General features: G+C 41.9%; 1 protein-coding gene across 1 annotated transcript in view; it reads right to left on the bottom strand.

Moving 5' to 3' along the window:
• Nucleotides 1–13,308: 13,308 nt before the first annotated feature.
• LOC117513563 (transmembrane protein 79-like) overlaps nt 13,309–17,038 on the bottom strand; it is a 23,878-nt gene continuing 20,148 nt past the window's right edge. Inside the window, exons 4-5 of the mRNA XM_034173722.1 lie at nt 13,695–13,926; nt 13,309–13,624 (exon numbers count right to left, since the gene is read on the bottom strand). Of these exons, the coding sequence (XP_034029613.1) occupies nt 13,441–13,624; nt 13,695–13,926 (416 nt within the window). The 3' untranslated portion in view covers nt 13,309–13,440. The remainder of the gene's footprint in view (nt 13,625–13,694; nt 13,927–17,038) is intronic.

Genomic DNA, 17,038 nt, shown 5'->3' with positions numbered 1-17,038 from the left:
TTAAAAAAATTTATACAAGCTCAGCTTGTGCTCGTCTCACCCTCATACAGTTTAAAGTACTGTTCAGAGTCCATTATTCAAAAGCTCGACTCTCACAAATCTATTCCACTGTCATTGACAGTTGCAACAAATGTCAAGCTCCATTTTGTAGTTTAACTCATATGTTTTACTCCTGTTCCTTGCTGTCTCACTTCTGGCAGAACAACTTTGATACCATGTCAAAAATATTTTCAAAGACCATAAAAATATCACCCCATGTCACCATATTCGGGCTCCCAGAAGACCATACCAGGTTTACCTCTAACCAATTAGATATTTTAGCTTCACTTCTCTGTTGGCAAGACGGCTTCTTCTTCTTCATTGGAAGTCAAGTAAAGCGCCCTCTAGTGCTCAGTGGCTCAATGACACCATGTCTTTTTTAAAGCTGGAGAAGATTAAATATTCAGTGAAAGGTAACTGATAAATTTTATAACAAATGGCTTCCCTTTTTAACATTCTTTCGCTCTCTCAACTCTTTCTCTCATGATTGATGGACCCCTCTCTCCTCCTCTCCCTCCCTGTTAAAAATATTTTTAGTATTCTCATAATTTCTTCTTATTATTTTTATTTTATTTTTTTACTTTGCTTGTTTTGCCTTTTCATGTTCCGGTTCCTGTTCAAACAGAAAACCTTAGGAGGCAGACTATCATATGCATTATTTTTCAATCAATGTGATGCACAGTATTTACTGATTGTGCTTATTGACAGCTGCATTGCAGATGTGATCTGATTGTTGTAATTTTGACATCAGTTCCTGTGCCTTACCTCCTAAAAAAAAACAAAAAACAGTACTTGCTCCCTTCTGTTATTCCCCCGGGTTGGGCAGTCACCAAAAACAGATTTCTGCACACTATAAAAATGCCTACCCTTATTTCCATTGTCCCAATCCTTCTGCCATTGAGCCCACACTACTTTTTTAATCATGGCTTTATGTTCAGAGCTGCTGTGAGCCACCTCAAGATCTACAGTGTCATGTCTTAAAGCGTTCTTTGCAACCTGATCCACAATTTCATTACCCCTGACCCCCACATGTGCCGGGACCCACATGAAGCACACATCTGACCCCCCCCCCCTTCTCCACTCTGAGCAAAGCAGTCAGCACCTCAACCACCAGATCAGGCCTACACCGGGAAGAGGCCGACTCCAAGGACTGCAACACAGCAGCTGAGTCAGAGCAGACGACAGCCCTCTCCGGTCTCACTTCTTCCACCCATTCAAGAGCCCACACCATAGCCAAAATTTCAGCTGTAAATACTCCTACTCCATCAGGAAGTCATCTGCCAAGACTCAGAGACAGAGCAGGAATAAAAATCCCAAATCCCCCTCTCCGGCTAGTGGGGTCAACAGACCCATCAGTAAACAATTGCAGATACCCATCCCAATTGTTCTGCATACCCTCCCTCACCACAGTTACAGGACATATTCCCCCCCTCCCCTTTAAGGCGATCTTTCACAGTCCAATCCACTTCCACTTGAGGGAGTAGCCAAGTAGGAACCGCTGGCCAGACAACTACCGGAGCTGTATCCCTCTGACTGAGCTCTGGCAACTCACCCTTCACTTCTAAGATAAAGGTTTTCCCCCTCCCTCTTCCTGACTCCCATGAATCCTGAAGGAGTCTCCTCCCAGGGTGGTCACCCCTCTGACCCAGGGCTTTGCCTACAAACTGGAGTGCTAGCTTAAGCCGTCTCTTTTGAAGGGGCATCTCTCCCACTTCAACTAGGAGGGCTGGCACAGAGGTTGTTCTGAATGCACACTCGAAGTGCTTTTGCTTGGATCACATCTAATTTTGCCAACGTTGTTTTAGCTGCATTTCCATACACAAGACAACCATAATCCAAAAATGAGCGAATCGTAGCTCTATAAATCATCAGTAGTGTAGCTTTATCAGCTCCCCAGTCGCTGCCAGAAAGGCACCGCAATACATTTATTACTCTACTGCATTTATCCACCTCCTTCTCAATGTGAGTTTTGAAAGTCCCCCTCTCATCAAAATGGACCCCTAAATACTTAAAAGATTTAACCCTTTCCAAATTTAAACCATATAACTGCAAACTTGCATTAATAACATACCTTATAGTAAAAAGTCACTTATATTCTTGTGTAAATTCATGCAGCCTAAATCCATTCAAAGCCACAATGTCTTTTTTACAATGAAAGAAAGTCTAGATTAGTGGAAAAAAGTCACATAATCTTGTCTAAAATCCTGTTTGAACAGAGGAATGTTTATTTTCCAGGGAGAGAAAAATTCTTACCGTGTTTCCTGAGAGGACAAAGTTCACTTTTCCCGTTTTTTTTTTTTTTTTTTATCTTTCAGGTGTGTTGATGAAGCCAGAGACGATTCCACAGATTCTTGTCCTTTTTTCAAACCGTCTTTCTCGCCATCTTCTCTCTGTGTGACGTCACTCCATGACACAGACATGCTGCACAAATCTTTTAAAAACTTGAAACAGAGCTGGCCCAAGGCACGCGGTCACTTAGGGCCTCCACGCCACCAGGGGGCCCCGAGAGCACCGAGACGTTGTGATAAAAAAGTAAATATATACATGAAATTAAAATAAGATTGAATAATTTAAACGAAATTGTATTACACCCGAAAAAAATAAATTCATTTTGACAAAATACCAATACTAGGTTAATTGATACCTCCTGTTGGCTGCTGCCACCGTTGGGCAAATTTAGATGCACCGCTTGAGTCAGGTGGTCGATGACTAATCGTGAGGAACGAAGTGAGTGTAAGTCATGTCTCAGAAAAGAAATGATCCCTCTGGAGCGGAGAAAAGAAAAAACAACAAGACAAAGGTAGGTTTGCATGTCCAATATTACAATTTTTGTTGTCATTATTTGTGAAATGCTCCGTTCGTTTAGTGTAAATTGCTTTAGGTGTCTTAAAGTCAGAGGCGATTGGGTACGTTACACACTTTACAGTGTTATGGAATAATGAGGCATCTGGTGCTGAGGTGATGGTAGGGGGGCCCCCAAATGAAATTCTGCTTAAGGCCCCATAAAGGCTTGGGCCGGCCCTGACTTGAAAGCTCTAAAAGTTTGGGATGTCCACATGCTACGTTTAGCTTAAGCGTTGCACAGGAGCCACACAGTGTCGCCGCAGCAACCAACTAGTCCTGCTTTACGACAGCTGTCGTAACAGGTACGCTTTGAGTGGCATTTTTCCTCCACGAAACTCCACGGATCCGAGGAAACTGATCGTGTGTCTGATCTATAACACACAGATCAGTGTCCGCAGACTTATAAAACTTACACAATGTGGTAAAAAAAGAGAACACTTTGCAATAAGCATTTTAAAAACTCAGTGATGTTCATGATTAAAGAGTACATCACTAACACCCCCCACCCCCATGATGAAATCCGTGGAATCCCGCAGATCCGCGGAGTTTTCACAGCCCTGTTTTAAACTCTGATAAGACTGAAATGATGGTTCTTGGTCCAGTGAGACATCAGCATCAATTTGACCAGTTAACCCTCAGCCTCGGCTCGTGTGTCCTACATCACACTGACAAAGTGAGGAACCTTGGGGTAATTTTTGATCCTACGTTGTCTTTTGACCTCCACATTAGAGATATTACGAGGACTGCTTTCTTTGACCTGTGAAATATAGCAAAGATTCGTCCCATCCTGTCTATGGCTGATGCTGAGACCCTGATCCATGCGTTTATCTCTTCTAGATTGGACTACTGCAATGTTCCGTTTTCTGGTTTACCACAGTCCAGCATTAGGGCTCTCCAATTGGTTCAAAATGCTGGAGCCAGACTTTTGATACGAAGCAGAAAGTTTGACCACATTACACCCATTTTGGCGTCTCTTCACTGGCTTCCTGTCCCAGTGAGATCAGATTTTAAGGTTCTGCTACTAACCACCTTAGTATTTCCTGTTTTTCTTGTTATTTAATGCTGATAGATTATACTGTATTTCTTGTCTTTCTGATGCCTGATTCTGTTTGATTCTGCGACTTCACCAAAGAACTCTTTGTGCTTGGACCAAAATTCTCAGAAGTGCAGCGCAGGAATATAGTAGTAACCAATTTCAACTTGGGACAGGCCAAGATGAGCATTTGGATAACTTTAGGACAAAAGGCGGCTGTTCTGCACTTGCCGGTGGACGAAGACGGGCAGGCACTGATAGACATCGCCAGTCAAGTGGTGGCCCTTCATTTACAAACTGCAGCGGCTGCTCTATGGCCCACAGCAGTTGTGGAGAGAGATGGCAGCCGTCCTGCTTCGCAGAGTTGTTGGACTTGGTTATTACAAACATTTGTTTCTGATGGGCCTAACTGGTGTGGAGTTTGGACTGGAGTTCGGTGCTGTCATTTTCACGAGCGGAGCCATATGGATGTGCAGGAGAAGAGCCACTTTTCACAATCCTGTAATTAGATGTGGGCTGTTGGAATCCTCCCCAGCTGATACAAGCCTTTGTAGCGGCAGGGCTGACCAGGCTGGCCAACCTAAGGGCAGAGGACGGTTGGAAAAATGCAGTCCAGCTGAGTCAGGAGACTGGGATCAGCTCTCAGTGAGTGATGGAATGGCTTTTGCGGGAGGTACGGAGCATGCTCCCGCCACACTTCAGAGAAGCCCTGGAAATTTACAGACTCCGTCCGTTGGTCCACCCTGTGCCATTTCCTTCACTGTCTGTGTGGGCTGTAGGAGTGCAGCCAGAGCCAACAGGAATATTATCGTCTTTCCCAGTTTTGTTGGACATGGCTACAGTGGAAAAGAAGGACATATATATGATGGTCACCAAAGTCTGCCACAGAGCCGAGTTGGCTGCCACTGCGGAGTCCGGGTTGTCGGGTGTGTTGGTCCCGGGGGCGTCTCCCAAAGGCAGCTGGAGGTCCCTGTACTGCCCTCCTATCGAGAAACGCTGTGCTGATCTCCAGTGGAGAGTGGTGCATGGAGCTGTGGCTATGAACAGACATGTGGCTCACTTTGACCCAGGCTCGAGCAGAAGAGACTCTGGAACACCTGTGGCTGACCTGCCCTCGTCTGACATCTCTTTTTAATGTCCTGGGACTATGGTTTCAGAGACTCAGGCGAGACTTTACTGAAGACCTTTTTGTGCTTGGACCAAAATTCTCGGGAGTGCAGCGCAGGAATATAGTAGTGACCAATTTCATCTTGGGACAGGCCAAGATGAGCATTTGGATAACAAGGAGGAACTGGAGAGCGGGCACAGGCTGCACAGACCCTGAACTCCTGCTGAAGTGACTGATAAGGGCGCGCCTCAAGCTGGAGTTTCCATACAGCTCATTGGTGGGGGAGCTGGAGCAGTTTGAGGCCGTGTGGACGTTAGGGGGAGCACTCTGAACTGAGAGGGGGGCAGCTACTCATGGACTATTAGGATTTGTAGCTCAAGTGTTGTTGTGGCGCTTGATGTTATGTCGTTTTAAATAGTAATTGGCAGAAATAAATTATTTTAAAAGTCAAAAAGTATCTCTTTCTCTCTGTCTGTCTCTCTCTCTGTGTGTCTCTCTCTGCGTCTGTCTGTCTGTTTGTCTCTTGCTCTCTCTCTGTTGTAACACGTACAGAATGTGGCTTGGCATTGTCTTGCTGAAATAAGCAGGGACGTCCCTGAAAAAGACGTTGCTTGGATGGCAGCATGTGTTGGTCCAAAACCTGGATGTACCTTTCAGCATTGATGGTACCATCACAGATGTGTAAGTTGTCCATGCCATGGGCACTAACACACCCCCATACTATCACAGATGCTGGCTTTTGAACTTTGTGCTGGTAACAATCTGGATGGTCTTTTTCCTCCTGTCCGGAGGACACGACATCCATGATTTCCAAAAACAATCTGAAATGTGGACTCATCAGACCACAGCACACTTTTCCACTTTGTGTCTGTCCATTTCAAATGAGCTCGGGCCCAGAGAAGGCGGCGGTGTTTCTGGATGTTGTTGATGTTTGACTTTCACTTTGCATGGTAGAGTTTTAACTTGCACTTGTAGATGTAGCGACGCACTGTGTTAACTGACAATGGTTTTCTGAAGTGTTCCTGGGCCCACGCAGTAAGATCCTTTACACAATGATGTCGGTTTTTAATGCAGTGCCGCCTGAGGGATCAAAGGTCACGGACATTCAGTGTTGGTTTTCGGCCTTGCTGTTTACGTGTAGAAAGTTCTCCAGATTCTCTGAATCTTCTGATTATATTATGGACTGTAGATGATGGAATCCCTAAATTCCTTGCAATTGAACATTGAAACATTGTTCTTAAACTGTTGGACTATTTGTTCACACAGTTGTTCACAAAGTTGTGATCCTCACCCCATCTTTGCTTGTGAATGGCTGAGCCTTTTGGGGATGCTCCTTTTATACCCATCATGACACTCACCTGTTTCCAAACAGATGTTGTTTGAGCATTCATCAACTTTCCCAGTCTTTTGTTGCCCCGTCCCAGCTTTTTAGAAACGTGTTGCAGGCATACATTTCAAAATGAGCAAATATTTGCACAAAAACAATAAAGTTTATCAGTTTGAACATTAAATATCTTGTCTTTGTGGTGTATTCAGTTGAATATAGGTTGAAGAGGATTTGTAAATCATTGTATTCTGTTTGTATTTACATTTCACACAATGTCCCAACTTCATTAGAATTGGGGTTGTAAAAGTCTTGATTTGTTTTTGAATCCCTGAATGCTCTTGCCCCACCCTCCCTCTCTGAGCTCCTGCACCTTTATAAACCTGCCTGCTCTCTCAGCTCAGCTGATCAGTGGCTCCTCAATGCACCGAAAACCAAGCGGAAGCTCATAGGGTATCTAACACTTGCTGCCTCAGCAGATCAGAGAGACTTCATCTCTGTCTGCTTTTAAATCTCTAAAGAGACCCATCTTGTCTCCTTGACCTTTGACACTTGAGACGCTGACTTCATTCTTTTATTTGATTTTTTTTTTTTTTTTTTTTTATCATATGGTTATTTTTATTCATGTCTTATGGCGTTTAGTTATTTCAGGTGTATTTTGTTTACAATTTTATGTGAATTCTGTCGTTTATGAGGATTTTTATTTTCTGTCCAGCACTTTGTTTTAAAGTGCTAAATAAATGAAGCTGGTTGGTGTGTGTGTGTGTTCATGCAAGCGCACACGTGTCTTGTGTGTGCTTGTATCTGTGTGCGTACACGTGCCTGTACGTATCTCATGTGTCTCTGTGTGTCTGTGTGTGAATTTGTCTCTATCATTGTGTGTTTCTTTTGTGTCTGTGTCTTTGTCTCTGTTTGTATCTGTGCGTGTGTCTTTTGTCTCTGTGTGTTTGTGTTTGTCTTTATCTGTGTCTTTGTGTGTGCGTGTGTGTGTCTCTGTCTCTGTGCGTGTGTCTTTCTGTCTGTGTCTGTCTCTGTGCGTGTGTCTTTCTGTCTGTGTCTTTGTCTCTGTGCGTGTGTCTTTCTGTGTCTCTGTCTCTGTGTGTGTGTCTTTCTGTCTGTGTCTCTGTCTCTGTGTGTGTGTCTTTCTGTCTGTGTCTTTGTCTCTGTGCGTGTCTGTCTGTCTCTCTGTCTCTGTGTGTGTGTCTTTCTGTCTGTGTCTTTGTCTCTGTGCGTGTCTTTCTGTCTGTGTCTCTGTGTGTGTGTCTTTGTCTCTGTGCCTTTGTCTCTGTCTGTCTGTCTTTGTCTCTGTGTGTGTCTTTCTGTCTGTGTCTTTGTCTCTTTCTGTGTGTCTTTGTCTGTGTGTGTGTGTGTCTTTGTCTCTGTGTCTTTGTCTCTGTGCGTGTCTTTCTGTCTGTCTTTGTCTCTGTATCTTTGTGTCTGTGTCTTTGTGTGTCAGTGTCTTTCTCTGTGTGTATGTCTTTGTTTGAGTGTGTGTCTGTGTCTTTGTCTCTCTGTGTGTGTGCGTCATTGTCTCTGTGTGTGTTTCTTTGTCTGTGAGGATCTTTGTGTGTCGGTGTCTTTCTGTGTGTATGTCTGTCTGAGTGTGTGTGTGTCTGTGTCTTTGTCTCTGTGTGTGTGTTGTCTCTGTGTGTGCATCTTTGTGTTTGTGTCGTCTCTGTGCGTGTGTCTTTGTCTCTGTGTGTGTGTCTTTGTCTGTGTGTGTGTGTCTGTGTCTTTGTGCCTGTGTGTGCATCTTTGTGTGTTTGTGTCTGTCTGTGTGTGTGTCTTTGTGTGGTTCTGCCTGTGTGTGTGTCTTTGTGTCTGTGTGTGTATGTCTCTGTGTGTGTGTGTCTTTGTGTCCGTCTTTGTGTGGTTCTGCCTGTGTGTGTGTCTCTGTGTGTGTGTCTTTGTGTCCGTCTTTGTGTGGTTCTGCCTGTGTGTGTGTCTCTGTGTGTGTGTCTGTGTGTCCGTCTTTGTGTGGTTCTGCCTGTGTGTGTGTCTCTGTGTGTGTGTCTGTGTGTCCGTCTTTGTGTGGTTCTGCCTGTGTGTGTGTCTCTGTGTGTGTGTCTGTGTGTCCGTCTTTGTGTGGTTCTGCCTGTGTGTGCCTGTGTGGATATGTGTTTTTGTCTGTGTGTGTCTTTCTGTGTCTTTCTTTGTGTGTCTGTCTTTCTGTGTGTGTGTGTGTGTGTGTGTGTGTGTGTGTGTGTGTGTTTGTGTCTGTTGTTGTGTGGCTTTATCTATGTGTGTGTGTGTGTGTGTCTTGTTGTCTTTATGTGGCTTTGTCTGTGTGTGTCACTGCCTCTGTGTGTGTGTCGTTTAATATTCGCATTGAAGGACATATCCTGATCAAAAATGACTCCAAGATTTCTCACAGTATTACTAGAGGTCAGGGTAATGCCATCCAGAGTAAGGATCTGGTTAGACACCATGTTTCTAAGATTTGTGGGGCCAAGTACAATAACTTCAGTTTTATCTGAGTTTAAAAGCAGGAAATTAGAGGTCATCCATGTCTTTATGTCTGTAAGACAATCCTGCAGTTTAACTAATTGGTGTGTGTCCTCTGGCTTCATGGATAGATAAAGCTGGGTATCATCTGCGTAACAATGAAAATTTAAGCAACGCTTTCTAATAATACTGCCTAAGGGAAGCATGTATAAAGTGAATAAAATTGGTCCTAGCACAGAACCTTGTGGAACTCCATAATTAACTTTAGTCTGTGAAGAAGATTCCCCATTTACATGAACAAATTGTAATCTATTAGATAAATATGATTCAAACCACCGCAGCGCAATGCCTTTAATACCTATGGCATGCTCTAATCTCTGTAATAAAATTTTATGGTCAACAGTATCAAAAGCAGCACTGAGGTCTAACAGAACAAGCACAGAGATGAGTCCACTGTCCGAGGCCATAAGAAGATCATTTGTAACCTTCACTAATGCTGTTTCTGTACTATGATGAATTCTAAAACCTGACTGAAACTCTTCAAATAGACCATTCCTCTGCAGATGATCAGTTAGCTGTTTTACAACTACCCTTTCAAGAATTTTTGAGAGAAAAGGAAGGTTGGAGATTGGCCTATAATTAGCTAAAATAGCTGGGTCAAGTGATGGCTTTTTAAGTAATGGTTTAATTACTGCCACCTTAAAAGCCTGTGGTACATAGCCAACTAACAAAGATAGATTGATCATATTTAAGATCGAAGCATTAAATAATGGTAGGGCTTCCTTGAGCAGCCTGGTAGGAATGGAGTCTAATAAACATGTTGATGGTTTGGATGAAGTAACTAATGAAAATAACTCAGACAGAACAATCGGAGAGAAAGAGTCTAACCAAATACCGGCATCACTGAAAGCAGCCAAAGATAACAATACGTCTTTGGGATGGTTATGAGTAATTCTTTCTCTAATAGTTAAATTTTTATTAGCAAAGAAAGTCATGAAGTCATTCAAAATCAAAATTCAAGTCAAAATTTTAACTATTAGAGAAAAAATTACTCATAACCATCCCAAAGACGTATCGTTATCTTTGGCTGCTTTCAGTGATGCCGGTATTTGGTTAGACTCTTTCTCTCCGATTGTTCTGTCTGAGTTATTTTCATTAGTTACTTCCTCCAAACCATCAACATGTTTATTAGACTCCATTCCTACCAGGCTGCTCAAGGAAGCCCTACCATTATTTAATGCTTCGATCTTAAATATGATCAATCTATCTTTGTTAGTTGGCTATGTACCACAGGCTTTTAAGGTGGCAGTAATTAAACCATTACTTAAAAAGCCATCACTTGACCCAGCTATTTTAGCTAATTATAGGCCAATCTCCAACCTTCCTTTTCTCTCAAAAATTCTTGAAAGGGTAGTTGTAAAACAGCTAACTGATCATCTGCAGAGGAATGGTCTATTTGAAGAGTTTCAGTCAGGTTTTAGAATTCATCATAGTACAGAAACAGCATTAGTGAAGGTTACAAATGATCTTCTTATGGCCTCGGACAGTGGACTCATCTCTGTGCTTGTTCTGTTAGACCTCAGTGCTGCTTTTGATACTGTTGACCATAAAATTTTATTACAGAGATTAGAGCATGCCATAGGTATTAAAGGCACTGCGCTGCGGTGGTTTGAATCATATTTATCTAATAGATTACAATTTGTTCATGTAAATGGGGAATCTTCTTCACAGACTAAGGTTAATTATGGAGTTCCACAAGGTTCTGTGCTAGGACCAATTTTATTCATTTTATATATGCTTCCCTTAGGCAGTATTATTAGAAAGCGTTGCTTAAATTTTCATTGTTACGCAGATGATACCCAGCTTTATCTATCCATGAAGCCAGAGGACACACACCAATTAGTTAAACTGCAGGATTGTCTTACAGACATAAAGACATGGATGACCTCTAATTTCCTGCTTTTGAATTCAGATAAAACTGAAGTTATTGTACTTGGCCCCACAAATCTTAGAAACATGGTGTCTAACCAGATCCTTACTCTGGATGGCATTACCCTGACCTCTAGTAATACTGTGAGAAATCTTGGAGTCATTTTTGATCAGGATATGTCCTTCAATGCGAATATTAAGCAAATACGTAGGACTGCTTTTTTGCATTTGCGCAATATCTCTAAAATTAGAAAGGTCTTGTCTCAGAGTGATGCTGAAAAACTAATTCATGCATTTATTTCCTCTAGGCTGGACTATTGTAATTCATTATTATCAGGTTGTCCTAAAAGTTCCCTGAAAAGCCTTCAGTTAATTCAAAATGCTGCAGCTAGAGTACTGACAGGGACTAGAAGGAGAGAGCATATCTCACCCATATTGGCCTCTCTTCATTGGCTTCCTGTTAATTCTAGAATAGAATTTAAAATTCTTCTTCTTACTTATAAGGTTTTGAATAATCAGGTCCCATCTTATCTTAGGGACCTCGTAGTACCATATCACCCCAATAGAGTGCTTCGCTCTCAGACTGCAGGCTTACTTGTAGTTCCTAGGGTTTGTAAGAGTAGAATGGGAGGCAGAGCCTTCAGCTTTCAGGCTCCTCTCCTATGGAACCAGCTCCCAATTCAGATCAGGGAGACAGACACCCTCTCTACTTTTAAGATTAGGCTTAAAACTTTCCTTTTTGCTAAAGCTTATAGTTAGGGCTGGATCGGGTGACCCTGAACCATCCCTTAGTTATGCTGCTATAGACTTAGACTGCTGGGGGGTTCCCATGATGCACTGTTTCTTTCTCTTTTTGCTCTGTATGCACCACTCTGCATTTAATCATTAGTGATTGATCTCTGCTCCCCTCCACAGCATGTCTTTTTCCTGGTTCTCTCCCTCAGCCCCAACCAGTCCCAGCAGAAGACTGCCCCTCCCTGAGCCTGGTTCTGCTGGAGGTTTCTTCCTGTTAAAAGGGAGTTTTTTTCTTCCCACTGTCGCCAAGTGCTTGCTCACAGGGGGTCGTTTTGACCGTTGGCGTTTTTACGTAATTATTGTATGGCCTTGCCTTACAATATAAAGCGCCTTGGGGCAACTGGCTGTTGTGATTTGGCGCTATATAAATAAAATTGATTTGATTTGATCAATTCGTCAGACTGCAGACCCCCACCACCAGAGTGCCGACATAGAGAGAGTTACATCAACTCAGAACACGGCGCCATTTTGGTTCCAACTGCGCTGAACTACTGAATGAACCTTTAATGTTTTCAACATTATTTTAAATCATTTAACTGCATACAGAAACACATCCAGGTACAGGTGCTATCAAAATAAATCTAAACATAGTTAAGCTACCAAATTTACATAAATGTACAATTTATGATGATTTAATTAATTTAAAGCCTGATTTATGCAGCTCTGTAAGTCCGTGTCATACAATGATGTGTGTGACAGTGTTAAAGTTCTCCATCTCTGGATTTTGCTTTATTCTGGACTAATTTGACCTTCAACAAGCTTTTCTTTCTACAATCATCACCTCCAGTTTGTCCTGTAAATGTGGGGACTTTTCTGATCCATTTATCATCGTGTGCGGTTTATAATATGATGGCAGATGAAGGATTAAAAGCAGAAAAATGTCAAATCACAGCCTTTTGCGTCTGATTTAACAGGTTCACGTCAGGCTGCAGGTCCAAGTCTGAGCACGGTGTGAAAAAAACGGTCAGACTTTAAATCACAGAAATGACTCCGGTCCCACATGTTAGGGGATTAATGGAAATACATCGTGATCAGATGGGAAATTTTATCTGTTGTGAGCAAAAATCCATTTTACAAAATCTGTTATACACAATGTTTATTACCTGGAAAACAATACAAAAACTTTGTGACTTTTTTTGTCCAGTGACTGTGAATATCTGGTTTATACGATGATGGTTTAGGTGAGTTTTACTGGACATGGGACTGAACAATAAATTTACCTCTCAAAGCTTTGATGATGAAGTCGCTTCCATCCCACACGGCCGACTTTATTTTACCAAATGTTTCTTCTGTTCAGATCTGAAGGGAATCTGTACATCTTGAAGCCCTTGTTGTGTCTATTTGTGCCTCCAAATGCACAACAACCTGACATTTTCAGCCAATAAATCAATAAAATAGCTGATTTACATGCAGACACATTAACAATGAACACTGTTTTGAACCCAAGATGGCACCAGGAGTCACATGACCAATTTTTTTTAAGCTTGTCATGTCGCTACTCTCTCTAATAAAGGAACTCTACCCATCATCACCCCCCCACCCCCACCCACCATCCTCAACAACACCGTTTCTACTGTGGACACCTTCCGGTTCCTGGGATCCACCATGTCCCAGGATCTGAAGTGGACCTCCCACATAGACTCCATCAGCAGAGGATGTACTTCCTCAGACAGTTCAGGAAGCCCATCCTGCCCCAGCAACAGTGCTAACCACTGAGCCACCATGTCGCCATTAAGAAGACCAGAAAATAAAAAAAATTATTTGATTGGACCTTGGTCATGGCTGTCATGCCTGTGGGCGGGGATACGTGCAGCTTTAATTGTTTTTGTTGATTACGTAGAAAAAGTAAACATTTGATTTGAAACACCCACATCAATAATTTAACGATCAATTGGCAATTAGCACCAATCAATCTTTTCAACCTCATCCCCAGAACCGCTGTTTGCCACTAGGTGGCATTTGCAGCTCGAAAACAGAACCCGATGTTTCCACGGTGAAAATGAAGCACACGTTAGCTACGATCATGGTGACACTCGGCAGGAAGGACATTCCGAAGCCAAAGGCGCGGATGCTGCTGCCGAAGGCGGCGGCTGCCCAGTAAACCAGCCTGGAGGATGAAAGTCAAATTCAGTGTGAATTCAGTCCAACTTTAATCTCAAAGCTCATGTTTGACTCACCGTCCTAAGGCAAAGATGACTGTGAGCAGAGGGACGAGTTTCAGCTGCTCCTGGCTCAGGTACATCGCCATGACGACCAGCTGCAGGAAGTACATCACAAACAGCGAAGTGGAGTCGGTCACGAAGCGTCGGTGCAAATTCACCTCCCAACAATCTGCTTCTCTAAACTCTTCATCAAACAGAGGGCGCACAACATCCAAACGGAGCCGCCTGACGCCCAGAACCAGCCAACCTGACCGGGCACAGACAGTCAGAATGACAACCAGACAACCTGACCGGGGACAGACAGATTAACACTTACTAAGTCTCATAATAAACATTATGAGACTTAGTAAGAATAGGTATTACAGTGAGTTACTTGAAAAAAATGGAACCAATATTAAAAATACTTGGAATATCATAAATGAGATGATAAAAAGTATAAAATCGCAAGGGATTATCCTCCTTTTTTTATTCAGATAACAACACTGTAGTTGATGCAAATAAATCTATTGCTGATCATTTTAATGAATACTTTGTTAATGTGGGGAAGAATCTTGCAAGTACACTCAACAAAAATATAAACGCAACACTTTTGGTTTTGCTCCCATTTTGTATGAGATGAACTCAAAGACCTAAAACTTTTTCCACATACACAATATCACCATTTCTCTCAAATATTGTTCACAAACCAGTCTAAATCTGTAATAGTGAGCACTTCTCCTTTGCTGAGATAATCCATCCCACCTCACAGGTGTGCCATATCAAGATGCTGATTAGACACCATGATTAGTGCACAGGTGTGCCTTAGACTGCCCACAATAAAAGGCCACTCTGAAAGGTGCAGTTTTATCACACAGCACAATGCCACAGATGTCGCAAGATTTGAGGGAGCGTGCAATTGGCATGCTGACAGCAGGAATGTCAACCAGAGCTATTGTTTGTGTATTGAATGTTGGAGAGGTGTTCTCTTCACGGATGAATCCCGGTTCACACTGTCCAGGGCAGATGGCAGACAGCGTGTGTGGCGTCGTGTGGGTGAGCGGTTTTCTGATGTCAATGTTGTGGATCGAGTGGCCCATGGTGGCGGTGGGTTTATGGTATGGGCAGGCGTCTGTTATGGACGAAGAACACAGGTGCATTTTATTGATGGCATTTTGAATGCACAGAGATACCGTGACGAGATCCTGAGGCCCATTGTTGTGCCATACATCCAAGAACATCACCTCATGTTGCAGCAGGATAATGCACGGCCCCATGTTGCAAGGATCTGTACACAATTCTTGGAAGCTGAAAATGTCCCAGTTCTTGCATGGCCGGCATACTCACCGGACATGTCACCCATTGAGCATGTTTGGGATGCTCTGGACCGGTGTATACGACAGCGTGTACCAGTTCCTGCCAATATCCAGCAACTTCGCACAGCCATTGAAGAGGAGTGGACCAACATTCCACAGGCCACAATTGACAACCTGATCAACTCTATGCGAAGGAGATGTGTTGCACTGCATGAGGCAAATGGTGGTCACACCAGATACTGACTGGTATCCCCCCCAATAAAACAAAACTGCACCTTTCAGAGTGGCCTTTTATTGTGGGCAGTCTAAGGCACACCTGTGCACTAATCATGGTGTCTAATCAGCATCTTGATATGGCACACCTGTGAGGTGGGATGGATTATCTCAGCAAAGGAGAAGTGCTCACTATCACAGATTTAGACTGGTTTGTGAACAATATTTGAGAGAAATGGTGATATTGTGTATGTGGAAAAAGTTTTAGATCTTTGAGTTCATCTCATACAAAATGGGAGCAAAACCAAAAGTGTTGTGTTTATATTTTTGTTGAGTGTAGAATTGATTCTACGAGTAATAATTCTTGGATTAACAATAATACAGTCAATAAACCTGTGTCAATGTTTATTTGTGGAACCGCCGAAAAAGAAATAATGGATTTGGTTCATAATTCTAAAAGTAAGAAATCGACTGACTATAATAATCTGGATATGGCTTTATTGAAAATAATTATTGATTGCATAGTAAAACCTTTCAACCACATTTGCAATATGTCATTAAGTACTGGTAAATTTCCCTCTCAAATGAAAATAGCTAAAGTAATAACTTTGTTTAAAACCGGTGACAAACATGTTTTTTTTTTTCACTCCTACCACAATTTTCCAAAATTCTAGAAAAAATATTTGCTAAGAGATTGCATGACTATTTATTAAAGCATGAGATACTTTGTGATGAGCAATATGGATTCAGAAAATCTCGGACTACATCACTGGCATTGATGGATTTTGCTGAAAGTATAGCGATGGCAATTGGTAGAAAACAATATACAGAAAGCATGCAATATTACTAACTAAATTACAAAAATATGGGACCAGAGGTCTTGCATATGACAGGATAAAAAGTTATTTACAGGGAAGATTTCAATATGTTCAGTTCAATAACACTGACTCTGTACTTGGGGAAATTACTTGTGGAGTGCTGCATGGCTCTGTGCTTGGTCCCTTGTTGTTTATTTTATATATTAATGATATAGGTTGGGTGTCACAATCACTAAAGTGTATTTTATTTGCAGATGACACAACTGTCTTCAGTAGTGGTGATAATCTAGAACAGCTTCTGGATATGGTGGAGAATGAGTTGAAAAAGTTTAAGGCTTGGTTTGATGCTAATAAATTTTCACTCCACCTTGGGAAAACTAAATGTATTATATTTGGAAATAAACATGTAACTAAATGTAGAAACCTTACTATAAACAATATGGAAATAGACATAGTAACGGAGAACAAATTCCTAGGTGTTATAATTGATAACAAATTCAGATGGAAATCACATAAATTATATCAAATCGAAAATGTCAAAATCCATCGCCATTTTATATAAAACTAAAGACATACTTTCACAAAAAGGGTTACTCACTTTATATCACTCCTTGATAACTCCATACATGACATATTGTGTTGAGATGTGGGGAAACACACAAATCAAATATTTCTTTTACAAAAACGAGCTATAAGAATCATTTACAATAAACATTACCGGGAACCAACGCGTTCTCTATTTGTGTCTTTAAATTTATTCAAATTCAGAGACTTGGTGGATTACTATACAATTCAAACTTTGTTTAAAGCAAAAAGCCAAGCCTTACCGAGACATGTCCAGAATCTGTTCAGATTGAGGGAATCCGGTTACAGTTTATGAGGTTGTGCAATTTTTAAGAAACTACCAGTAAGAACACATGCAAAGGGTTTTTGTGTGTCTGTGATTGGGGTGAAGAAGTGGAATGAATGTCCGACAGAGATTAGAATGTGTGGCACTTTAGTATTTTTCAAGAGATTATTTAAAAATAATATTATA

Source organism: Thalassophryne amazonica, chromosome 7 (assembly GCF_902500255.1).
Source record: "Thalassophryne amazonica chromosome 7, fThaAma1.1, whole genome shotgun sequence".
NCBI lineage: Eukaryota > Metazoa > Chordata > Actinopteri > Batrachoidiformes > Batrachoididae > Thalassophryne > Thalassophryne amazonica.
The sequence above is the reverse complement of the archived record's forward strand: the minus strand, read 5'-3'. Positions and strand labels throughout refer to the sequence as shown.